The sequence below is a fragment of the Acanthisitta chloris genome, unplaced genomic scaffold, assembly GCF_000695815.1.
Source record: "Acanthisitta chloris isolate BGI_N310 unplaced genomic scaffold, ASM69581v1 scaffold17501, whole genome shotgun sequence".
Classification (NCBI taxonomy): domain Eukaryota; kingdom Metazoa; phylum Chordata; class Aves; order Passeriformes; family Acanthisittidae; genus Acanthisitta; species Acanthisitta chloris.
In genome coordinates this window covers 26,770-54,088 of record NW_008654541.1, presented here as the reverse complement: position 1 = coordinate 54,088, position 27,319 = coordinate 26,770, and the positions used below count along the sequence as shown (strand labels likewise).

At 35.0% G+C, this 27,319-nt stretch overlaps 1 protein-coding gene across 1 annotated transcript in view; it reads right to left on the bottom strand.

Annotated features, from left to right (window-relative positions):
• TBC1D22A (TBC1 domain family, member 22A) overlaps positions 1–27,319 on the bottom strand; it is a gene marked incomplete at both ends in the record, with an annotated part of 121,455 nt that overhangs the window by 69,899 nt on the left and 24,237 nt on the right. The window contains 3 exons of the mRNA XM_009083570.1: positions 17,938–18,052; positions 25,614–25,676; positions 26,999–27,127. Coding sequence (XP_009081818.1) covers positions 17,938–18,052; positions 25,614–25,676; positions 26,999–27,127 — 307 coding nt within the window. The remainder of the gene's footprint in view (positions 1–17,937; positions 18,053–25,613; positions 25,677–26,998; positions 27,128–27,319) is intronic.

The following is a 27,319-nucleotide window of genomic DNA, read 5'->3' as shown; positions in this document are numbered from 1 at the left end:
CATTTTCATAAGCCTCTTAAATGCAAAATAAATATTCAAGATTTTTTATATGTTCTTTAAATATATAAGCTACTTCTAGCCCAATTTTCAATCCCATTGTGCTTCTCATGCATCACTAAGTCATCTCCTCTAAAGTCAGACAGTAAGTTTTGAAATTTAAAAAAATCTAATTCAATGTGTAAGACAACTCAATTGTAGTTCAATCATACCCTAGCAGTATTCACCCTGTGTAAAACAACTCTTGTCAAACGTTAGCTTAAAACTCTGCGACCAAGTATTTAAAAGAATAAGTCTAATTACTCCAAGCCCTATTAAAATGCATTTAAATTAAATCAGCTAAGAAGGATATTTTTGGATATATTATATTAACTAGTGCTTTATGCTTTAAATGTGGTGTAAGCTGAACAAGGAGCTACAGTGTGGAAACACCCAGACACCAATCTAACTGAAATGGGAGATCATCACAAAAGGCACCAAAGTGCTCAGGGATGTGCAATGGTTTCTGCTGCACCAACTCACCTTAATTTGCTGCACCTTACTGAGGAAGTTCAACACTGATGCTGAATATCGAAATGACCCTTTGCCACACTACAGCTGAAATTGGAAAAGGCCATCCATTTTGATGACAAGTGCCAATTAAGGAACATTTGATTGGCAGAATGCTATGCAAAATCATAATTTGCATATTTAATGTTTATTCATTTATTTAGGTAGGCACATAGTGCAAGATGCTTCTTTTTCTATGTAGTTTTAATGGGGAAAGGAATCAAGCTGCATGCATCTTTTCTCCCCCTTTTTCTTTTTTAATTTTCTTTGTTTGCTTTATTTGAATGGAGAAATAAATGCACTAGAGAAGTATAAAAAAAGAAAGAAAGGAAGAGATTTCAGGCAAAACAACAGAAGAAGCAAAAATAATAATCCTCAAAGTACAAGAGATATTTCAATTTAAGACTCGTACTTGAAAATGTAATTGCAATTTCTGGTTTTCAACAACTTGAAATTTACTTTCACCAAGTGAAATCTGAATGGACAGTAACATGGATATTAAATAAAAGAATATGGACAGAAAAGCAGTGCAAATATCACTATCTGGGGGAAAAGAGATCACTATATAAAATTTCCCAATTATCAAGTCTAACAGAAACATTTCTCATTTTCTTCAGTTTCCTGTGGAGATCTTTATCATGCTATCTATGTAAGTGTAAAAGGCAGTAAAACAGCTGCCTGGAGGAAAAGCACTGTAGCATGGAGCCAATGATACGCTGATCTGAGTATGTGCACTGCTGTAAGCATGGTATTAGCTGTTCTTTACCCATTCCCAGGGTATGCTCCTGAACCTTCCCACAGCGTGAAAAGAGTAACTTATTCTAAACAGCTTAAACTGGATCCACTCCCAAGGCAGAGACACTTGCAGATTTAGTTTTCTAATGATAGTAGAAAATAAACATGCTAAAGAGATGATAATGGCTTGGCTCCATTAAAAATAGGTTTTAATACAAGATTAAGCCTAATTGATGATTTTGGTGGAAGTTGTTCAAAATGTTAATTTTAAGTTCATTATCTGATCTCTGTCTCTTAGATGTAACTGATTTCTTCCAAAGAATGCTGGAATTTCACCTTTTCAGTACAGATCATGGCTAAAAAGACCTGCCATTACAGACAGATGGAACAATACAATGCAAATTTTTGCATTCAAGAACTGGAAAATTTAAATTTCAGAGAGAATTTTATTTATGAAAAAAATCATGTCCTGAAATAAAACTAAAAAACTGAAAATGCATGATATTACTAAAACAGGTTTATGATATTGCTACAGTAACTAGCAGCCCTCTCAACGCATCCCAATAGCAATCTGTGTCCAACTGTGTTTGGATGCAACCAACAAAAGTGTAATCTGAATTCAGAATTTCTCTAAACCTGTTACCAACACCAATACTCAGTGGGGAAAATGAATGCAACTTGATAGTTTTAGTGCTTCATTACACTAAGCAAACTCATACAAAAGATATCTCTATTAAATAAAGCACACGTTCTCTCAAAGGAAATCAGTTTTTAGGGAAACAGACATTTAATTGTTATTAATGTTTTAATTTTAGCTTTTTATCTTGAAATAGTTTCTCGACACTCAGAATCAGCAAAACTCAGACGAATGCACTGGAGTGGGAGGTGGGGGATAAAAGGGATGGTGATATAAGAAAGGCCCAGTGCTGAAGCCCAAAACAGACTGCAAAACCATCAATAAATTATGATTGTTGTTTGCATACAACCAGCATACAAAATGATACATAAAAACACTAGATCACTTAATTATCTGAGCATTTAAAAATTGTTCTCTTTTCCTAACACTAATTTGTGCAAATGTATTTCTTATCTAATATATAAAAAGTCCAAATTATATAGCTCTTTTGCAGAGGTGCAAGGAAACAATTCTGACTGTACACACACAGGTACTGGTCTGTATAAAGTTTACTTTGCTGTATCTACTTTAGATGTTGCATCTTCAGACAGTCCTAACTTAAAAGTTACCACCCAAGTATACAAACTACAAAAAGATATGCATATGATTCCATGCAGAGATGCAATCTCTATTCCGACATCTAGAAGATCTTACATGTTCCACTTCAAACTCAGTTTTCAAAGAGCCTTCTAAAACAGCTATTCAGCCACTGGTGCACTAAGGCAATGTTTTTCTAAGGATGTCAGGACATAATAGAGCATTTAAATGTAAATTCTTTCAGTAACAATTGCCTAATTAAATATGTACATAACCACATCAATATTTCTCATTGAAAAAGTCTTAATTACACATTAATCTGATAGAAATAGCTTTTGAGCTGTTAAGGATTAATCACCAAAGTGAAAACTTCCCTTTCTTTGTGGTACTGCAGTCACAAAGGTAAAATTAGAAAAAGAAAAAAACCAAAACACTAACTTAATCATCTCATCAGTTCAGATTTAGGTAAACATGCTCTTATAGCATTCCAAATATTCCCCTATAACCTGTCATGTTCTCACACACACAACATATTGATGACTTTAGTTGATCTGCCACAATTTCCCTAAGACGTAATAGGAAGCAAGGTATCTTTAAAACACCATTCTCAAACTGATGTATAAACATGAATAATTATACTTCACTAATCTTAATTCTCTAAGTCATTTTACTGCACATGATGACTGTTATAATCTCCTTTGACCCAGTGAGAAAGGCAAGTCGTCATGTCCAACACCGATGTAAACTTGGTAACTTGGACTGAATTCTTATGCTCATCAAAGCTAATGTATAACCCTGTAAGTACTTTCAATTTACTATCTCACAAGAGCAAATACTTCATATACTTATTCTCTAACTCCAGCTTCTGTTTAAAAGTAATGAGCAAACCATCCAGAGACTTCCTTTAGTAACCTACATGCTTGCCAAGAAGATTTTTCTACACAGGCTTTTTTCTTGACTAGATTTTAATGGTAAACATATTTTTCCCCACATTAAGCAATCCAGAATTTGCCCTGAATTCATATTCATAACCCACTGCACATGTGTACACAGAAACAGGCCTGTTTTTAAGAATGATAAATTTATTTTAAAAATGGAAATTCTCAGCTCATCTTACAAATTAAACTAAAGATATAGGCTCTACAAAGACTTCAGACTGAGATTACTGCTCTCCAGGTCAGATATGAGAAAAATGAAAAATTATGGAAAAAAAAGAAAAAAAAAACCCAAAACTCTACCACCAAAACAGGGTACCAAGGAGAGCTAAGTAAACCAGGTGGCACCAACAGGTCTTTCACCCACAGACCTTGTATAATGCCAAATACAAGACTAGCAACCTCTTACACAGGTGAGAATTCTGGCCAGCAAATGCAGTTTACAATTACAATAAAGAGTATAAGCCACTTCCTTGGGCATGACATTATTGTGAAACAGGAGCCTTTAAAGCTTCTAAGATGACAGCTCTTCTTAAAACTTCTTAGCAACAATGAAAAACACAATGCTCAGCACAAATTCTTCTCAGAGTACTCCAATAGCTTTGCTGCAGTCAACCAAAACAGCTTGCCAGAGAGAGAGGTGGTGCAAGTGATACCAAATTAAGGGCCTCGTAATTAGCAACCACTATGCATGACAAGCACAGGATGCTGATGAGCATTTTCCTAGAATGCCTGATAAGGGAATTTCCTGAGAAATCCAAAAGGTGCTTAGAGAACAGGAAATGGAAGATTAAAGGTTGAACATTGCCTTTTTAATTACATAGTTTGTGCTTATCATTCAATTTTTTAAAGCATCAGGTCTGTGGATGCACATACACACAAACATACAGAGACAAAACATCAAGTATAGGATAAGAGCAAACCATAGTGTAGTCAGACAAGTCTAAAGCAAACCTCAGGAACACAGGCCATCCCACTGTTAAGGTACAGGATTGATCAGAGGGCTATTCAGTGACCATCACTCTAGCACTGAAAGAGCCTTCAAAAACAATCCATAAATTAACACAGATTTTTAAAAAGAACTATTGGAGAGGGGGGGGAAAAGATCAATTGCACTAAAGGCCACACTGCATTTAAAAGAAAAAAAGCTCAGTTTCACCCTTGGATATGCAGATACACAATTTTAAAAGTATTGAAAATAAATACTTCTTACCTGAAACTACTACAAAAAGAAAAAAAAAAAAGAAATTGTCTCACATGTAATTACTTACTAATAAAAGGTTGGCAAAGAGAACTCATTTGAACCATCTCATAAACATCAGGACGTTCAATACATTACATGGATAACTTAAAAAGGCCAAAGGTTCAATGCAACTAGGATAAATTTAAAAGTAATACAAATGATCAAAGAACTTGTATGTAAATATAGTAACTTCTAAAAATTCAGAAATTTAACTTTTTCCATGACAGAAGACTGAAAAGTTTGCCACTGTCAAGTAAGCTAAGCAACCATTTACATATGACTGTAACTCTATGTAAGTATAAATTCACTCATGGAGCAACTGTTACTTTCTTTAACTTATTACTGTCAGCAAATAGCACAACTAAATAAGTTCTCAAAGAAAAATGATGGCAGAGGAAATAACTGTTCCTCAGTGACATCATACACAGTCTGTAACAGTGGCAGTTTCCTGCAAATCCACACTATGCAATATTGATCATGTCTCCTAACCAGGATTCCATGCTTCCTTATTCTGTAATCTCCCACATCATTCACAGCTAATAAGAAATCCACGTCACAGACTTCTTGCCTTATTTACAGTGGAAGCATCATCCATTATTTACACTTTTTAGCACAAGTTGGCAAACACTGAATTGGAAGAAGCAGAGTTGAGGACAATGAAGGCAACTCTACCTCTTATATTGCTTAGTTGCTGAGTGCATTCCTTAACTGCCTTAATCTGCTGTGGTTTACAACTTCCTACTGAAACTGCTGCATATGCTTCTGAGGCAAAAGAAGCCACAAGGTTTGCTTTATTCATGAAATTCAATCATATTTTTACACAATGTACAGGTATTTATAGCTAAGATAAAGAAATAATCAAACCACATGGTACAACCTCTAGGAAAAAATCAGCTCCATTTGCTCAAAAATAATAGTATGGTCTCTAAATTTCATCCACAATGTTACCGTAAAAAAGGTAATTGTCTTTAAATTACAGTCATACTGTAATAATGTTTATAGTATAATTAGCTAAAGATGGAACACATAAATCACTTCACAAACATCTTTGATGAGAATACAGTTCTTAAGTCACTATTTTTTTTAATGTATTTCGTTTTGTCAAAACAAATGTGCCATAAACATATAAAAGCATTTCTGCATCTTTGAGGTAATACCTGTTTTAAAAACACGATTTTTCCCTTCTTTCCTTTCTTTTTTTGATAGTGTTTAAGTACTTAATTTTTCACTTCTGTTTTAGAAATGTTTCCTCACTTTAGAGCAGAAATTAAAAATATCAGATTTCTCAAATAAAAAAGCAGAAAAAAATTACTCATGCTGACGAAAAACCAGCATTGACTTTATGACTAGAACGATTTTAAAAAGTTTGCATTGAAACAACAAGCAAAGCCAATTCAAATTACAGTTTCAGCACAAAAACTTCTGACAAATCTATTTCTATTGGCTTGAAATCTATAAAACATTATTAACTAACCATGTATCTCATTGAAAATAAGAGCAAAACAATCTGCATACATCTCTGTTTAAAACACTGATCCACAACTGATATGAAAATCTTTTCTTAGGTCTTAGTTACCACTGATCTATGTGACAGGATTCAAACATTAGGCCCCTGTACAGCACATAGAATTGCTTAAGCAATGACATTCTCTCTTAACTTTTCTTCCTGCGAGTTACTTCATAATAAACACATAAAGTTGTGATACTTGGATGGCAAAAGCCATTAAACTAATTTCCCAGTCTGTCAGGAAGCATGCTTGAGAAGATTTCGATCTGAAAGTATAACCACCTCTGTGCCGCTTCACTATAGAGAGATGATCGGTAATTATAAGTATATGGAGACCGTGGGGAGAGGAATACACATGCACAAGCCAGAACAAAAATATGCTGCTCCCTTTGGAATACATGTCTCTCCCATAGTTACACTAATTGTAATTAACTTACTCCTGCTTCACAATTCTTTCATTTTTATACCTGACAAAATCTTTCGGTTTCCTCTTCAATTTCATTTTATTGCTTCTACCAGTATTCAAGATCTTGCTTTCTATTTGCTCCCACCACCCAACATTTCCAGGCTGTAGTTTCAAACAAAACATCTTTCACTAACCTCTCATGACTTCCTCAAGTACAAGTCTATTAGTTTCTTAATTGCCTTCAAAAATGAAACAATATAAATCACAAAATGTATTTCAAACTCAAGAGAAATGCATTGGGTTTTATAATAACATTCATATTATAAAATTCATTTAATTTTTAAAATTGAGTCTGCCTTAAGCATCATGAAATAACACGTTCTTTAGACAGGTACATTTAAAAATTTAGAAACATACATACAGATGCAAAACAAACTTTGAAAATAGATAATCAACATCCACATCATCATACGCATCAAAACAGGACTTTTCTTAACAGATTTTTATATACATTTCCCTCAAGTCCTTTGAAGTATACCTCAGAGAAGGGAAAAAACCAAACTTGAATAATACCAGAAGACTGTGATTTAACAGACAAATTTGAGTTACCTGAAAACAAACTGAAAAAGGCTATATCTGGCTTGTTTATTCTGATTACTTATAACAACATTTTGAGCTTATATTTTCTTATGAAAATGTAAAAATACATTTAATATAGAGTACAGTTAGATACTAGGAAAAAACTCTAAACTACCTGAGGTTCTTGAATTAGAACATAAGCAAGATTATGGATTTCCAGCTGAAGAAGAGTAAAGAATCACAGAATGATCTGGTTGGAAAGGACCTTAAAGATCATCTAGTTCCAAACCCTGTGCAATGGGCAGGGACACCTTCCACTAGACCAGGTTGCTCAAAGCCCTGTCCAAACTGGCCTTGAACACTTCTAGAAATGGGGCATCCACAACTTTCCTGGACAGTGTGTTCCAGGGTCTCACCACTCTCACATGGAACAATTTGTTGGAGGGAACAGAAATGCCTGGTAGCAGTAAAATGATGTGGATTAAACTTTCAAGAAAAATAGAGACCGGAGAGACGACCTATAGTCCAAGAAGCAATTCTGCTCACCAATGAGAGGAGATAAAAAAAGATACTGGTATAATGATGCTACCACAGAATTTTTTATATCTTGTGCAACATAAAATTAAATTAATGAATCTTAAAGATCTTGAAGACATCCTCTAGTAAAGCACAAACAGCAGCAAGATGAGTAACTCAGACTGGAAGAATCTCTCAGAAAGCTGAAACCATATAACCAGGGGAAAAAGAATAAGGGGGGGAAAAAAAGCGCAAATTCTAAGGGATGTATCTTACACAGCCACTGACATTAGTGAGAAGAACAAAAGGCATGTTTACAGACACGAAAGTTACTTTCATGGTCTCTAAAAAGCTATTACCACAGTACAGAAATATTAATTTCATTCTGTGAGAAACCTCTGATTAGTCCCAGCTGACCTTATAATTTTTAAACTAATTTACGTGTCCTCTGATTCTGCCCATAAGAGAGGACCTGAAAAGTTTCTTTACAGGAAACATCTAAGCAAAAAATCCACATAGCTCCCCTGCTATGAGGTGACATTTCATAGCTTCCATCACACCTCTGTCAGACTTCTTGACTCTTTGATAGACTTCCTGGCACTGATATGATTGAAGAAATATTTATTGCAACTTTCAAGTTCCTACTTGGCTTTTCCTCTAAAGTGTAAAACCATGACAGCCACCTAAAAGGAGATGGGCTTTAGACAGACTTGAACTTCCTGGCTAATTTTCAAAAAGTACTCCCACCACTGCTTTACTACAAAAAAATAAATGGGGGCTGGGCCATACCCTGTAGTATACTGGTTAGTATTCTCAAGACACACTTTGATATGACACAGAAGCATGCAGCAAAGATTTAAAACAACAAACAGAAAAAAAACCACCAACAAAGAAACAAACAAACCCCAAACCAAAACATCAAACTCCACCTGCAGATGCCTCCACTAGTAATAAGGTGGAGAGCAGCAGAACAGATAAAAGGAAGCTGTGAGTTTAAGGAAATATAATCCAATTATTTCTGCTCTAACAGCAAGAAGAAATTTTTGTGATGTCAGGAAGAGTAGGAAGATGATGGTAATCTTATGCCTACAGACATAAATTTATATGAACTTGCAATTGTGATTTTTTTCAGTTACTATCTTATGCCAACAAAGAAAAGTATCAAAAATTTACATTTAATTCTCTACTTAATAAGAAAGTCAGTCATACACAGCAGTATCTTCAAGAAAAGCACAACTAATTCGAATAGTGGTACCTGGAAGTAATTACTACCAGGCCTCAGAAATTGTTGAGTCCAATAAATCCTCTGTCCACCACTTATTTTAATCTTTGAGACAGCAGACACTTGCTTCTTCAATAGTTGCTCTTAGAGCCTTTCTCCATAGCAAATCTTTCTTAATCCCTTTAGATGCTTTTTTTAAAGCTTGTCAAACACAGATCAAAAATACAGCGACTGCTGCTTACTACACCTTCAATGAAAGTATTGCAGTCTGAAAATTAGGCATGATGCTGCTTTGAAATACTTATTTAGGTAAGTGAAAGTGACAGCTTTGGGGCTCAGAGCACATCAGCTTAATATGTAGATGCTATTCTGAAAAAAAGACAAACATCTTCTAATATATCAAGTCTGAACAACTCAGATATTTTCTTCTTCAGTGCATAGAAGTCCTTTCCTTTTATTCAAAGGCCAACAAAAATAACACCGACATTTGAAGAAAGAAAAAAAAGGAAGGATTTTTGCCTTTTTAAACATATTTTCCCCCTTTCTTCTCCTGAAGAAAGGGAAGTTACTTTTTAATGTAACACTTTTCCTGTGAAGGTATATTCACAAGGTATCATTTAGCTTTTTTAATTTGAAGCAAAGCCTAGGTCTATTGGATGCAACAATGCATCCAACATTCCAGATGAACTGTTCTAATTAGCTGGAAATCTAACAGTATATTAAGGAGAGTGAAACAAAAATTGAAACAGTTAGACAAGGATTGATTCTGTAAAACAGCACTGTATAATAAAGACCATTCAAGACATCCTTGTTCCCTAACATGCTCCTATCCCCACATCAGCACTCATGTTCATCTGTGATCAGGATGAGTGCAAAAAAGTCAAATTATTCAGTTTATTATGGGCCTAGTTTCCAGGCTGTTTAACTGAACTCATCATCCACTGTGCCACAGAAAAGCCAATGATGACCAAAAAGAAAAGACAGGAATGCACATTTGGGGTTGGGAAAGAGAAAGCAAAGTTATCCATTTTGACAGCAGAAAGCTCTGATTTAGCTGTGTGATCTAAGTGCATAGCAAGCAAACTCTATTCTGTCCAACTAAACCTGATTTGGAGACACTCAAATATGCAGCTCCACTGCATAGTTTGAAGAGCAGTGAAATGAACCTAGAACAGGAAGGGTACATTGACCACTTGAAAAAACAAATGGTCTAAAAGAAGATGAATTCTACAGCACATAAGAATCTAGTTCACACTGTTCCAAGTCCTCACTGGGAATCGAATATATTAATGAGTAAAATGTACTACTACCCAACTACACCATACAGTTACTTGTAGATATATGTTAGCTGCTCATTATTAACCTTCTCAAGTTTACAATATTCCAAGAAACACCAGAATTAGGTTGGCACGGTTAGCTAAAAATCCACTAATTAAGTAAATCACCTCATTTTGATCACAGCAGACTAAGAGAGAGCTTATGCAAACAGATCCACTCCTATAATTTGATTCTAAATGCCACCACTAACTTCAATTAGGTTAAGCAACTAGGGAAAAATAGTAGGGAATAAACTCTATCACTAGCAAGCCACACACAAACTGCATATCTGGGTAAAACTCAACTACAGTCATTATGGTTTTTACTATTAAAACTGCATAAAAATATAGTCCTTAAATGAAATAGTTACATAACTCTGAGCCAGAACAAAGTGCTCACTACAAAATTAGTCAAACTGCAACTAAAAATTTAATATGCCAACAACTCATGCTGAAAGATAAAGATTAATTTGTCCATATAAATAATTAAATATCCAAACACAAAAATAAAAAGATCGAAAGATTCAAGGCAATTTACAGTTCACTGGTCCCCTATTAATCAATTCTCTCCATTACCCAAGTTCTGCCAACATTTTTGCCCTTCTTCATGCTCTCTTATTCCCCAGTTCTTCATAAACTAAGCATGAGATGCCCTCTTAATAATACTGTCCACATTTTCCTTAGCTCTGTTTTCCTCCAAATATACTGTTTTATTAACCAAGTCTAGCCACAGCAGTGTACCATGGCACGCACTGCTAGCTGACAACTCAAACAATTCACTGCTAGTTATTTTCACATGGATTCTCCTACTTGTTTAAAGTGACTAAAAGGATGTAAAAGACTAAGATTTCTTCACCCAATTAGGCCTGAAAAGCTATATTGTATATTAATAAAGACAATTGCTCAGACATTATGAATGATTAATTTTTCTTACGTGAGACATACATAAAAACAAATTAACAAGTAAAAAAATATATTCTGCCCAAGTGCTTCAAAAGAGTGCCAAGGCTTTTTAAAGAAGTAAAATTCAAGTCTATATTTTTATTGTCTTTGTTCCCATTTAGTGTCTACTACATGAAAAGAATGGCTGCATTACAACAAAAAACTGTGATATGTAGTATGAAATAGAAGATGTAAGGAGAAGATGAGACTTATAAAAGCGTCCCATGAAGCTCCTAAATAAAATAGAACAGAACAAATCATCAGAAACAAACAGGATAAACCACAATTTAGCTCCACAAAATCTGCTTAATAATGGTTTAGGAAATACCCTTTAGGAACTCTCAGCACCTACTGTTTCTAGCTGCTTTCCCACTGCAGTCAAGATCAGTCCTGCCACACATGTACCAAGCCCTCTGCGGATGGGCTCAACACAGGACTCTGCTCACTTGGGGACCTTCTTCACCTTTTCCATGGTGCAAAGCAGGAACCAATTAATTTGGTGTAACACCAAACTGAAATGCTGGTTATTTCACTCAGCACAGTCCTCCCTCTCTTCAGCTACTCTGCAGCACTTACAAAATACTTTGCACAGCAACAGGGAGAGAGTGGGGGAACATGCTCCTAGAAATTGAAGAATTGCAGAGTGGTTATCTCCAAGCAAGCTAAGATCATGCTGAACAACTTCTGAGTCATGTTATAGTTGTACATACATGTACATACACTAACTGTTCTATAATACCTGAAAGCAGAGTGCTCCAAAGAGACCTGACAGTAGAAAATTTCAGGTCACCAAGCACCTCCTGTATATTGCAGCTCTTTTTCAGAGGAATGCACATGATGTTTTCTGGACTTACTTAGAAGATGTAATTGGCTTTTCAGTACTTTCAAGTCTTTTATTCAAGAGCTTTGTGCAAGCTTACTTCATTGCTTGCCTGCCCAAATCACACAGATAATAATATTTCATTTAATTATCAAATATTTCATATAATATTGCTCAGGTTTATGACAATTTTAGTCAACTTCCCTGATGTCATCAGCATTACTATAAAAAGTCATGAAAATTATTAAGAATCAGCACTGAAATATACCTTTATATGTGGAAACTACTATGCTATTTGCATTAAGGAGAAAAAATTTAATGTGATCAAATGGAAGTTGTGGTATGAAACTTCCGTGTGACAGAAAAGTTATTTAAATTATTTTGAACAGTTTTTCAAACAAGTTCTACAATGGTTCTAAGAAACATTTATTTTCTTAATACTTTTACAACTTGCAGGAAAACATTAAAATGTCAGTTATGCTTCATGTCTCTGCTTTTATGCAAATTTAAGTTTCATAAATCATTTCAAACAAATGTGTAAATAAAAACATTTTAATACAATATTGTGCAAAAACTTGTATTTATTTAAATAAACAGTAGAAGATTTTTACAAAGATTAATGCCATAAGTGTAAGAAAAGCATGCAACAATTAAGAGTAAAATCTTTTCATCTCTTAAATGAAAGAAATCCCTCATATTCCTGAGCACTGAGTCCTGGGAGGTTTTCCAGAACTACTTTGCCCGTCAATCAGAAGACAGCAAAACTTGAAGGACCTGGGAGAAGGAGAAGCATCCAGTTAATCCAGTTATAGTTCCTTGTTCAAATTCCACTTTATAAAACCAATTTGTCATTCCTTCAGTTTCACTCAGTCTCTTCTAAGCAGAATAACTACAAATATGTTTCATCTTTTCCACTTTACCTCCTCGAAATCCCAATGCAAGATTCCTATTCATCATTCTCCAAAGACTAGTGAATTGGTGGAACTGCATAAGAAAGGTTTAAGTGTTTTGATATCAGGATTAATTATCTCAAATTGATTTACAAAGTGCAGCAATCAAGGTTTCAGCTTGGTCTTGTAAAGGAAATAATGTATGCTGCACAAAATTTTACCTTCTAACCCTGTAAGTATGAGGCAAAGCAGCGCTTTGGAGTTAGTGGGTAATACTCTGCTCTCTGGCTTACTGCTTCATCCTTCAGAAACTCAGTTTTATGTACCTTCTAAACAGATATACTTATTGCATACAAATTACAATCTCCTGAAAAAAATAAATCCCTGCTTAACTGACTTTTTATTTTTTATAAACAAACACTGAGGAATTACCTCAGATTCAGCCATGACACAACGCACAAAAACTTCACTCCACTTAAGCAATTAAAACAGCAATTTTAGATACAGCATTCAAACTGTGGGGGGAAAAAAAACCCCAAAATTAATAGTTTTAAACATAATTATGCATAGCAGATCCATTGAAAAGGTAGGAAACAAGGCAAACCCAAGATTGCATATTGGTTATGAGGACAGGAAAACTTCCTGTAACACATGAGAGGGAATGGATAGAAAGGTAAGCAAGGGAGCTACACACACAAAGACTTTTTCAGGACCAAAGAACTTTCCTATACTCTAGTAACACTGGTCTGGGAATAAATCCCATCCCAGTCCCATTAGGATTTGGGCCTGGATTAAAGTCATGGCAGTATCAATTTAAAAAACACTAGGCAAGAGACGTTTCATTTCGAGCCTTCTACAAAAGGATTTACGATCACAAGAAAAAGTACTTACAACTGTAAGATCTCTCTATTCAAAGTTTTCAGTTCATGGACTCTTGTAAGCATCAACTTGTCTCAAGCTCCTCTGTTTCAAGAAGATTGCAGACAATATCTCAACCACCATTCCAGTCTTCAGCAGCCTCATTTTTCTCAACATTCTTCATCTGACATAAAATGATGAACTACTACAATAGTGTTTGTTTTCTGCCTTCGACTTCCTGCTAACTCCTAATTTTCTCTTGATCCAACACTGCTAGGAGTCTCACAGTTATTTCATAGAGCCATTCTATTTAGCAATGGCCTGACATGCATCCTTATTGTGGTGGGGTTTCCCTTGAGCTCCCATCTCTCTCGATGGTGAATAAATCCAGGTCTTCTCTGTGGTTCTAGATAAACACACAAGGCCCAGGGAATCACCGAAATGATGATGTACTGCAATGTCAGATGTAGTGCAGTGTAACAAGTGAGCAAGAAACCATGAGCAGCTGTGAGGCCCAACTCAATACTTGGAAATAATGTAGATCAATAGGAACTCAGGACAAGAGGAAGGTGTACAAAGAGCGCAGTAATGTGCAGTAACTTAAAATAGGCCTTGCAATCCAGTGCAAAATGTCCTTGTCCACATTAAGTCTGTGAACAGTGAGCAGTCACATGGTATGTATCTCATTAACAAAAACACCTCTGGTGCATCCACAGGGAAGAGATTCATTTTGACACAAACTAATATGCCACAGACAGAGCTTTCACGGAAAATGCCCTGACGGTAATTACCACTTGTTCTGACAACACATGTTACACTATGTCATGCAGGAGGTTAGAAGTAAGTAGTAACCAAATAGTTTTCCAAAGAAGCTGTTACACATGGAAGAATAAGCTTACAGACCTCTAGCATTTTTCATAAGGGGAAAGAAAAAAATTAAAAACATGTTGAGATTAACACACACAATCATCTGGTATAAGAAACTGAAGGTTTAAATTCCTCCTTCTCCTAATTTAGACCAGAAATTCTAAACTGTATCTACTGCATTGAATCAGGGACAAGTATTGAATCCCCCTGAAGTTTCCTTTATTTGTGGTTGTGCCTCTCCCAGGCTGGTTTGACAACCAAATTCTATCTTGCCAGAAGTGTTACAGCATTCTGCTTTTATTGCAGAGTGGGGAACTAATGAGACATTACCAGATTACACTTTGATCATACTTACACTGCGGGAAAGGTTAAAAGAATGCCCTCAACAGTTAACATATCCAATTCCTGACACAGTGACTGACACATTGAGTCACTCAATCAATTCAACGTGTGTGAACCTATGTGCTAAAATTAGGTACACCTCAATCCATACTAAACCATCAAAACACCTATGACTTCAGTCCTTACATATAGAACCACAAACCTACATTATGGCATTCAGACTTGAATGAAAAGACAAGTAAATTATCACTTTCATCCATGTCATTTGCATATTCAAAAGTTTTTTAACAACACTTTTCCAGTTTGCAGATGTCTTTAGCAGAGCAGAAAGACTCCCATTGCTTGAATAAATATGTCACACACTTGTTATGCAAGATTAAGGATTAAGAGCTCTCTCAAGTTGTCATAAAGCTAAAACAAACTTGGCTTTCCTCCCACCCAAATATTTGACAAAACTGAAACTGTGTTTAAACATTATTGGGATATACCATCAGGTGATCTAATTGGCACAGACTTATTATTAATGGCATCGTTAACCATAAGAATTTATTATTAATCTTCAATTATTCTTTAGGACCTTTTTTTAAAGTTATAGAAAGTAACTAAAATAAATGGCATTATCACATTCAGCTGTATGAATTAGAACCCAAGTGACTTAGAAGTGCAACAAAAATGGCTCAGTTAAATTGAGAATAATGTAAAAATCTATAGTTAAAAGACAGCAATAAATAAAGCAATTTAATGCACAAACTAATATTCACTTAAAATCAAGAAATGAGATCTAGAGCAATAGTCTAAAGTAAATACAGAATATTACTGGACTAAGTACTAAATGCACTAGCAGTTTAAAGATTTTTTGCTAGGAAACTTCTGCAATTATGCATTTATTTCTATCTAAATTACTAAAGCACAATTCACAGACTGAGTTCTGAATCCTGTGATTTTATTGCAAATCTTGGGATTTTTGAAGTACTTCATTAATTTGATGTCTCCATTTCAGGTTTAAGTAAAAATCATACTCTTCTTCAATCTAACTCAAATAAATCACTCAGTGTAACTTGAGTATATATCATAAAGATTCAAATCAAAAATCTATTTAAAACCCATATCTTAGAAAGTTTTTATATGTCCCTGAGGGAAAAAACTGCTGTTAGCACTTAGCCAGGACCAGTACTGTATTGAAGAAAATGCCTTCATTTTGCTATTTTTCTTATGATATACACATTAGGTTTTAAATGAGCTTTCAGAACACTGTTTTCTGAGCTTCATACATTTTCAGTGGCAAAATATCTTTTATGGTTAAAAGGTTTTGAGTTTTGTCTGTCTTCACTGAACACTTACCGGAACAGCTATGCTCTCCGACATGAAAACACTGACAAACTGGCAAATACATTAACTATCACCAGGGTCTCCAAATGTAAGTTGGTGGTAAAGACAAACTTATTTACCATATTAATTAAATGGCCTATTTAACATGGAATATCAATTCTCTAATCACATCTCATTTGAACTTCTTATTTCAATTAGCAACCCTAAAGCCTAATAGAGACCCTACTGTTCTAGGATCATTAAGAACATTTTCATTATCTGTCAAATGAGGGAGTAAAAGGCAGAAACTGCAAATACTCTCAGGAGTAGGCCTCTACCCTACTTAAGGGATGATTAGGGAGAAAGCAGCAGTAGTTCTCATTAGTTGCTTAGCAATGAAATGTCCCCCTATGAAACAAGAAATGAACAAAGCAACAGAGGTGTTGCCATGCAAATGAGTAAATGGAGAGTATATCATCCACTCAAGGATAATCTGTCCTTCATTAAACCTAATCAACCTGGATTAATACACCAATAGTTATCTTGCATAGAGAAGGTAAGAAGAATCCACTGTATGCAACCTCACTGAAGCAATCGGACAATGCATTGCTCAAGTTTATACGTAAGCATTGCATATTTTCACTATATGTGTGTACGACAAACAGAAGTACAAGGAAAACAATCTTATTTCAACCAGATTGACATAGTCATTTTTATGTTAAACCTTACCTTTTACATCCACAGTTACACCCAAATTATTAATGAATTATTGTTAACTATTAGCCATACTCTTAATGTTTATAATCATTTAAATCCTAAACTATAAATTTTAGCTTTAACCCACATTTGAGTTGGTTAAGTTTTCAAAATATATGCCAGGCACAAAGCTACATTGTTATTCATGTCATAAGCCCCAGAAGAGCAGAGTTTTTAACCAGAGAAATGCGATTACTGCTGCTTTAATTTTCAGACCCTAACTCCAGGCTGCCATTATTTCAGTCACACATGCAGTTCAATAGGTTCCCTTTATTTTGATTTCCCAAACAGTCTTTTAAAATGTTCCCTTGTTTCATGGGTATTTTCCTTGTTTTGGTGTGGAGTTCAGGGTTTTTTTGGGCAAGCATTATTGGGGTTTTGGTCCTGATTTTATATTTAGCTGCTGTTGTCTGGTTTGGGTCTTTTTTTAAAACACATGCTCATTTCATACATACAATTTCAAGTTTTCACCAAGAATATGAATCAGAAGAGAGAGAAAGAAAGAAAGGAATAATAAAACCACCTATGAACAAAAAAAGCATTGTGAGTACTGAACACTTGAGAAGTAGAAATGAAGATGAAAGTAAATACTAGACTGTGCTTCTTTCTCCTGCTCTCAGATCTGACAAACAAGAATGCTGTCTGCAACTCCTGCAGAGGGTTTTGGTTGGTTGGTGTCTGTTGGGGGGAAGTTTGTTTGGAATAAAAACATGGAAGATTCCTGTGAAGAACTCCAGTGACTACTTACACAAAATTTGAGTGCTTCTCAGTGTGTATTTAAAGAGAATACAGATTTATAATTACAGAGATTTACCATAAAATTCATGTATCAAATGACTCTTTGATTAGCTCATCCAAATCATTAGTCAGATTAAAATGGAAATGATGCTTCAAAACCAATGCCAATTAATAATTCAGTAATATGACAAATCTTACCTATATATTCACAAACGAAGACCACAAAAAAAGGAGTAACAAGATCATTTATGCCCTGAACGTATCCACTGGCTGGATGACGTATCGCCCAGATAAACAAAATTCTTTCAAAGATCTGAAAAAGAGTTAAAGAAATCATCAAACAATTTCACAAGTGTTGAGCACATTTTAAACAAGACACTTGAAAAGTATACAAGGACAAATTTACTATCATAGAGTTGCTAGTATTAAAAACACTCATCAAAAGCATAAATGAACACTGGTATTCATAACTAAGTTCCAGTGCTATGTAAGCTACTCAGTTCTTCCAAGGAAGAACTTTCAGGGTATTAGCACGTGTTCAAACCAATCTAGGATATAATTCATTATAGTACTTATAATACAGTAGCACTTACTCACTGGAGCTTTTCCAATAATATCTAATATCTTTTCCTTCAAGAGACAGAAATATTAAATGATTTTCCCATGATTTTTCACCTCTTTGAGACTAGCATTTTATTAATATAGTACTCTATTTATTCCTAAGTAACAGAAAGAAGTACTTGATATAGCTTAGAGTTTTCAACACCATGCCCATAGAAACAGTTGAATTTGCCCAATACTGCAGTATGCGGTTTTAGACTTCAGAATTCTGTACACTAGTTAATTAAAAACCTGACACAATCAGGAAATGTAGAAATAAGGCATCTACCTGCCATACCACAGAACCTCACCCTCTCAACTCTGTAAAATGCAGCTTACTTAGGAACTGCAGAAGCTCATAAGGCCACAACATATCCCAGCATGAGAAGAGTAGAACAGGGACATCACAGCACTTTTCTCTGACTCAGTTTAGGTTCATGACACGCTGTATTTCCTCTCAATTATTGCTTCTGAACATGCTACGTGCCTTTGAAAGGCTGCAAATAAGCAGCAGAGTGAAGGCTGCTACGTGCTTTGTCTGAATTACAGATATTCAATCAGGTGTCTGTAGTGCAAAACAAAAGAATGTTTGCTCATTCATGAGAGCACAAACCAAAGAGCTCTACTGCTCTTCAGTTCAGACTTCAATACTAATAAAAAAGGAGACATTTTGGAAGAACCTCAAGGATTGTGTAGTTTGCAAAAATCCCAGAAGCCAATGAATGTTCAGGCTTCAAGAGAGCCTGTAAAAAGACCTGCCCTGAAAGGATGCAATAGGGAGAAGAATTTTACTTATTAAGGTAGCATTATTTCTATGCAATCTCACTTCCAAGTTTCTGTTAGATTAAGAAGTTGCCTATTTTAATTCCCTTTTAACTGAATCTTATTTAGTTTAAAAGTCCTCTTGGAGCCATTTTTATGTGAGGAAAGGTCTCAGTATGTATGACTCATATCCTGGCGCTTCAAAGTGCCATCACAGGCTTCCACACAAGTTATCTGAGGCTGAAACATATCTGCACCTTTTGCTCTGAAAACGGGTCCCAAATATCAACATCTACTCTTTTCCCAAAGGCCTTTCTTTGATAATCAACTGTCCTCCAGGTTTTAAGTTTCCCTGGCATGCTGAAAATTCACAGAACAAGGGTGACAGACAATAACAAATACAAAAAGCTTTGGTGGGCACTGAAAAACAAGTCTCAATGCAGCTCACATCTGATCCATTACAACTACAATTAAGATTCAGCTTCTGCTCAGCATGATTTCAATTTTGGGGCAAATATTAGGCAGAAAGGGAGGTATTCATTCAGCAATTCTCCACAGAAGCCTCTTGTTTTCATTAGCCAAGATGCTTATTCTTTTAGCTACAAAGTCTTCTTGGTGTTAGTCCTGTCACCTCATGTTCTTTAACATGCTCTGCATACTAAACTGAAAATATACCAACCTCTGCCCATCAAGCAATAGTCAATGAGGTTTCATTGTCATTCAATAATGTATAATAAACACCTTAAACTCTTGCATGTTACATAATTATACCTTTATGAAATTACAGTTGTTTATGTCTATTTTCACTGATACTGGAAAACTGCAAATGTAGCTAGGCTAGTTAGCTCACAGGTACCCTGCCTGCTTCTGTCAGCTGTCACTTTAGTTCAGTAACAGCAGTTTCTCAGGATTATCAGAGTTACCACTCTGTGTTTCACTTCAGAAGAAGGACATTTAACATACTGCAAATACAAATAACTTTCTCAAAAAAACAAATGTCAGATAGAAGTGACTAGAGAAGCCTATTTAAATAGCAATTGCTGAATGCAGAACAGTGTTGGGCACTAGGCTAAATAAAAAACTCCTGATGTGATGGGATCACAAAATATGCATAGTGAAAAAAACCCAAACCAAACAAACAAAAACCCCATAGCAATTCAGTAACAGCTATCAAAATACCCATTGTTAAAATTACAGAAATAGTGGTTTTTCATGAAGGCATGTCTGGAGCCAACCTGCAAAGCTGTACCAACAACCTTTCCTCCCCTCAGAACCTGATAATATACACAGTTTGCTCTATAAATTTAAAGCCTATGGATTTTAAAACATTTTTAAAATGCAGGTATGAAAACTAAGAGGGTGGGAGGTGTCAGTGTTTGGGTTTGTTGGAGGGGGTTAATATTATTGAGCAGGAAGCACTGCTTAGTGATGGCAAACACCAGCTTTAATATCCCCAAATGCATCTAACCAGAAATTCAACAAATACACACTGAAATAGTATTTTCAATTTCCCACCCATTTTCATAAAGCTTCATTTACTGTTTTGAATTGAAAAAAATGAGAGCTAAAAACCTGAACAGCAGACTGATTTAAGTTCCTGTACAGCACTCATCACTGTGTTCAAATAGGACTCATTAACAAGGTCACTTTCCCAAAAGGTTCCCTCCTTGATTTCCAAACTAGCAACAGAAACCAGAATCACTTTTCTACTATGAACCACTACATCTCATGAGATGTCATTACCAATCAATTATTCTCTTTTGAATTTAACTCTCATTCATAACTCCAAGAACTATATTCATATACACAAAGAGAGGAATCCATTAGCTTAAATGCAGGTTCATAATTTCTTGTGGGTTTTGCCATCTCAGAGGAACTCCAAAACCTCCAAAGCTTTAATTGCAAAAGCTTTTGAGAACTTGCTTTTTGTCTTCTAAGCAAGTGAGGAGGGAAAAAAAAAGATGATATGAACACAAATTTATAAATTAATTTCAGTTGTGTAGGTTCTTTGAAATGATTATACATACTTTGCAAGCATAGACAGGAAATACACAGCCACGTACTTTTCATGTCAACAAAATTCAACTAAAGCAGGAAATAATTAATTAGACTATTCCACATTAACTAATCAAGTTTATTAATACCAAGCTTACAGTCACTAGTCTTCAAAATAAACTTGTCTGCACTATATGGAAGAAGATCTCCAGCTTCTCTGTCCTCCTTTTTGAAGGCCTCTATTTGGTTATTCTCACTCCTTTTAAAGTCCTCACTCCAACATAACCTTCCCCACATAACTCCCATAAAAAATGAACACTTAAAACCGATTTTTAAAGGAACATAGAATAACTAGCTCTTTCCACACATCAGATGCAAAACATCTTTTTCTAAACTGCAACATTTTATTACAGAAATCAAATTTCAAGTTCAGATAAGACATTAGAACAGCCTTATAAACTCTAATGAAATGTTCTTTGGGAACAGAGACTCTGATACCACCAAGAACAACAAAAATCTTGGAATAGAGACATTTGGAAATTACAGTCAGAAGGCAGTGAGGTTTATGCATGTCCTTGGTTTCTGAAGTTCTGACTAGTATTTTTGCCCAGTTTGGCCACCTACAATCTCTTCACCTCATTTTATTTGACATCCTTCTCAGCAGTGGCATCATTATTCTAAATCATCACAGCATCAAAAATATCTACAAAACCCATTATAACATCCAAACAACAGCCTTGAAATGGTGTCTTCCTTTGAAACCTGTCTTGGACCAATACCCTGACTCCCTTCCCTTCTTTATAGCTATTGCCACCTATCCTTAAGAAAGGGAAGTGACTGTTGCTCACCTCAGACCAGTACCATCTTTCCTCTCTCTAGAAGGGAGTGAGCTCTGGGAACAACACAAGGCCTCTGGCTGCACTGAGGCCTTAGGAGTAGGGAGGGATCCCCTGTGAGGCTAAGGGATTCAGTTGTGCTAGGGTAGGTCTCCAGAAACTCAGAAAGCAAGAGAAAGAAACATTGGAGAAGGTGGATATTACGTGCCTTTCAGCATCGATGGCATCAAGAAAGTAGGGCTTGGTTTCGATCAGAAAGCGAGCAAAGGCAAAGACACATGCAAGCTCACCCTCCCAGCAGCTCACCCATCTAGTCAGAAGATCCATGGAGCTCTAAAATGAATATCCTGCATCTCTGTAACGTTCAGGATACTTGTAAGTCAGCAAAAATTCTATCACTTCTTTATAACTCAAATCCTCCTAGATTTCCCCTTATCCTACTGACTGCTGCCATCCACCCTTTCCACATTCTTCTGTACCTCAAGACCACTCCCTCCCAACTAACTTCTATTAAAACACTTTAGTTTACACCTTTTTGTTTTAGTGTTAATGGCCATCACATCTCACTATCATTTTTCCATCCATTTGCTTACTACTCGCTAGGGATGAAAAACGGTGCCGAAGTAGGGAGACAGATGGGATAGGGTATGGACAGGGAAGCAATTTTGATGTGGTTTCTTTGGGGTTTTTTTTTAACATGAAAGCAGCAGCACTCTAGTTGTACAATGCCTTGATCCACTTTATAGGGATCAATTCTGCCTGTTAAGAGGCCCAATTTCCTAAACCTTCAAGCTAAGTACAATGAGCAAACAGAGATACTGAGCGGTATTCAACAGACTGATATAAAGAGCTGTATACATGAAATGGACTTACTAGTGCCTGAAGATAATTAAATGTCACTTGCAAGTTGCAATCACAATTTCTTAAAAGTGTGGGTTTAAAATATGTTCATTTTAAAGCAGTGTTTAAGTTTCATGTATCCAAGGGGGTATTAAGAAACACCTTTGGACAAGTTCAGCAAATAACTAGAAATTAAAAGATCTACTCTTATGAAAAAAAAAATCTAATTTTATGAAAAAAATGCAAATGAGATCTCAGAAAATAACATTAAATGAATATGCTACCGGAGCACTGTTAGCAGCCAAAAGGCAATTAAAACAAACAAACAAACAAAGATCTAGATAATTTCACGTTTACCTATTCCACAGAACTGAACGAAACTGCATTCCATACTCAAACTTTACTGAACAATACTTGCTATTGACATATTTGATTTTACTTAGCAAGAAGTTACTCAGTCACAGTACTCACTTTGCTTTTTTAATTACTCCCAAGCAATAAGAGAAGTGTTTTACTCTTGGAGTGTCTGCTAGTTCTGAAGTTGACTGTCAGCATTTTCATTAAACAGCCTGTGTTCAGATTAAGTATAATTCAGCTATAAAATAAAAATAATCTCCTTTCAACTGGGACTGCTTGTAAAAAATACTGCACTAGTACCTTTTTCACAGCAATATACTCTCCAAACTCACAAATAAACTCTTAAGCTCTAAGTTAATCACTCAACCAAAAAGGGATTCTAGCTATTCTGTTACTCTAATTCTTTTCAATGTCTTATTATGGGATGATTTCCCCAATACACTAAATATTTAACAAAAATACACATTTCAAATGCTGGAAAACCTTGATCAGATCTTTAATTATCAATACAAGCTTACTCTAACTTTTCTGTGTTACGGAAAAAATAGATATCCATGGTAAATACAAAGTTGTGTTCCTAAAAATTATTATCAAGTTTGCACGTAGTCTAAGCAAACATATTCACTATCTCATAACATCAGTCATATAAATATATCATCTCATGCATAATCAAATTAGCAAAAGACAAAACTAGTCCAAGATTCTACAGGTTTCTATCTGACAATGACATCATTTTACTAAACAACACTATCTCAAACTATTCTCCAATGAGAATATGGTATCTTAGTCTCATTTTTACTAAGCTACTGGACTACTCATCCAAATAATTCTGTTAAAACACAGGACATTAAATATACTCTATGAACGTGTTCACCTGGAATTTCTATTTCAAAGTTGCTTTTACAATTGTTCAGCTAATTTAGAAATAAATACACTATCTAGAAGTCATTCTTTAAGAAGTGCTTTGTACTTTGCAATTTTCCTTTAAAAACAAGAATACACATAGATTCTGATGCCAGACAAATCAAACAGCTTCCAGTCTCTTCTTCACCAAATCACAGGGGTAAAAAACCATCAGCATTTTGGCACATTTTCAGCCAAATTAAGAACTATAGAAACACAGTCACTGTACAAATGAAACACAGTCACATTCAACTGAGACACAGATAATCTTCACTGAAACCTTAAGAATAGTTAAATCATGCAATACAAGGAACTATATAGGTCACCCCAAAAGAGGAAAACTTTATTCTTCCTTAGAATAATTTAAGAGAGTATTGCAGACACAGTACAAGCATTTCTTTCCTCTGAGAAGTATTTGAGTGTTCTTCTTCTTCCTCTAGCCATCTCTTAATGAAATAATTCACCTTCAACTTGATTTATTGGCTCATTTCTAGCTACAATACTGACACTGATCTTATTCATTTCTTTAATAGTGTATTTCTTGCAGATATTGTTTCCCTTCTTGCCCCTTGATTTTACTTATATTACTCTTTGATTCACCCCTAGAAAAGCCCACGTAAAACAGCACTTGGTAGAAAGCAGGTGAAAGAACTATCTTTACACTATTATCTTTCAAAAAACTACTAGGCTATTTCTTAAACTGATTTCTCCAACACATGTGGAAAAGAGCTTCCATTAAACAAATAACTACAACAACAGAAAAACAAATGAAAGTCTGTTCTGCATTTCACTTCTCATAATGAACTATCAGAAGATCTTCTCTTTTGCAAAATGATATAAACAGAAGACACATGGAACCACATTTGAAGGTCTAACTAGAATCATTAGAAAGAAGAATAAATGGAAGAATTGAGAGAAATAACTCAAAAAGGGTGATCCACACTTCCTATACTATTTATGACATATATATTTTAAAATTAAGAGTCCCCATGAGATTCAATTATCCAACAGTATAGGCAAATTTGATTAACATATTTACCATTCATCATATTGAATCATATTATATGTACATTGATCATAGAATTACAACAGTAGTAAAACAATTTAGTGTACTAAACAGAAAAAAACTTACAAGGAAGCAAAATCAGGTAAGACACACAAAACAGTTAGGCTACAAATTCAAAAAAAAAAAAAAGGAAAAAAATAATTTCCCAAATGGAACATTCAATGCTACGAAACCCATGGGGCTATGCTCTGGATTACTTCAAAAACACAGTATTCACAAAATATAGAAAAAAGAAAAAAGGAAAAAAAAACCAAAACCTCAAAGGCACAAGACCAAAGAAAAAAATGACAGACTGAATACAGCAAAATTAATGAGATGCCTTTGTTTTTACTACTCATATCTGCACTGCTATTCTTAACCTACACTTATATATCCTCTTTTTTTTTAACTTGCCTAAGGTAATTCTGAAGTCAAAATAGCAACTGCTGTCAAATTAATTATTAATCAAACTGTGACATCAGATTCATTAATAAAATGCTTTCTCTAACAAAAAAGTCTTTAGATATCGTTCTTACCTCTGTTACTTTGGGCTGAAGTCTTAAAACTTCAGGACTCATACGTGGAATATCTATATGGATCTAATTAGACAAAGAGGAATACTGTAAAAGGAACCAACAGCACACTTTCTAAATAACACAATACTTAGAATAACTATCATTTATGATCAGTTACAATTCTGGTGTACCGTTATTTTTGGAATAACATGGATTTTTACTGCATTTCAAAACACAGAGCCAAATCTTTAAGTCATTGCTAATCTATCAATGAGGCAAAAGGAAGAAAAACACATGTACTTTGTATTCCCCTTATGACATCCTTATATCTTAATTATATCTTAATTATTTGCAAATTATAGTCCTATTGTCAATATTCATTACCTCAGGGTAACTGAGTAAATATAATACTACTACTTCTGTAAACTGCCTGTTATAGAATCACAGATTCATTTAGGTTGGAAATGGCCTGTCTTATATCTTAATTATTTGCAAATTATAGTCCTATTGTCAATATTCATTACCTCAGGGTAACTGAGTAAATATAATACTACTACTTCTGTAAACTGCCTGTTGTTATATCACAGATTCATTTAGGTTGGAAATGGCCTGTAAGATCACCAAGTCCAAAAGCTGAAAGGTAAAAACATTGTTTAATGCCTATTGTAATGAATTTGACAATCAAGGAGAGAGCAGAAAAACACCAGGATTTTTAAATTTTTAGTCCAAACTTCACAAAGGAGTTTCATGCAGCAGAATCCTAAAGTGAGTATTTTGGGCTCTATATACAAGTACCTTATGTTAGTGATGCTATATATACTTCTTGATACTAAAGATCAGGCTCAAAGCTGAAAGAAAGATCTCAGCCTCTTGTGTCCTAAGGAGGGCTCAAGTAGTATTGCTTAGTCTATACTTAGTGTTACAAACTATTCATTTTAACACAAAACTTGAAGAAAAGTCATCTGCTTATCTGGGTGGGCATGAAAGTTTGAGATCTCTATGTTTATAGCACATCATACACAATTTCAAATTCTTAAGCAAAGGAATGGAGCCAGTAAGAAGCAGTTACTGTTATACTTTCCTTGTCCATCCTCACTCACTTGAAGGGGTCTGAGAGGAGATGAAAGGGGTGAAAACACTACTATTCACAAACAGAAAGCCATGGCAGCACCAAATGCTACTGCCACATGGCAACACTAAAGCTGACAATAAAAGAAAACCATTCTTTCAAATTTCAGACCAAACTACTTCATATTTTTGCTTCTGAAATTCAGGAAAATTATTAGAGAGTTGCCTATCAAATCAGATTAAGGAAATAGAGAAAAACACTAGCAAAATTCAAAACTAATCTCTAAATTCCTTAGCAGGTGTTATGTAGGTAAAAGTCACATCAATAGGTGTTCTACCTGTCTGTAGGTATCTTGGTGATTTTCATCATTTCTGGAATCATAGTATTGTTCAACAAATGCAAAATACTCTTTGCGTTTTCTTTGTAAAGTGCTTTCTCTTCGGTCCACATTTGCAGGAAGATAGCCCTGGAAAAAAACAGTGGAATGAAAAGGATATTACTCTGTGCCTCACAAAAAGCACTGCTTCCATTCGACTGCACGAGACAGGAAAGCTAATAAACTGATGTAGTACCATGTAGTCCCTACACAGATCTGAATAATCCTTCACTAAACCATCTTTCCAATCACTGCAACTGGTACAAAAGTTCAGTACAAACA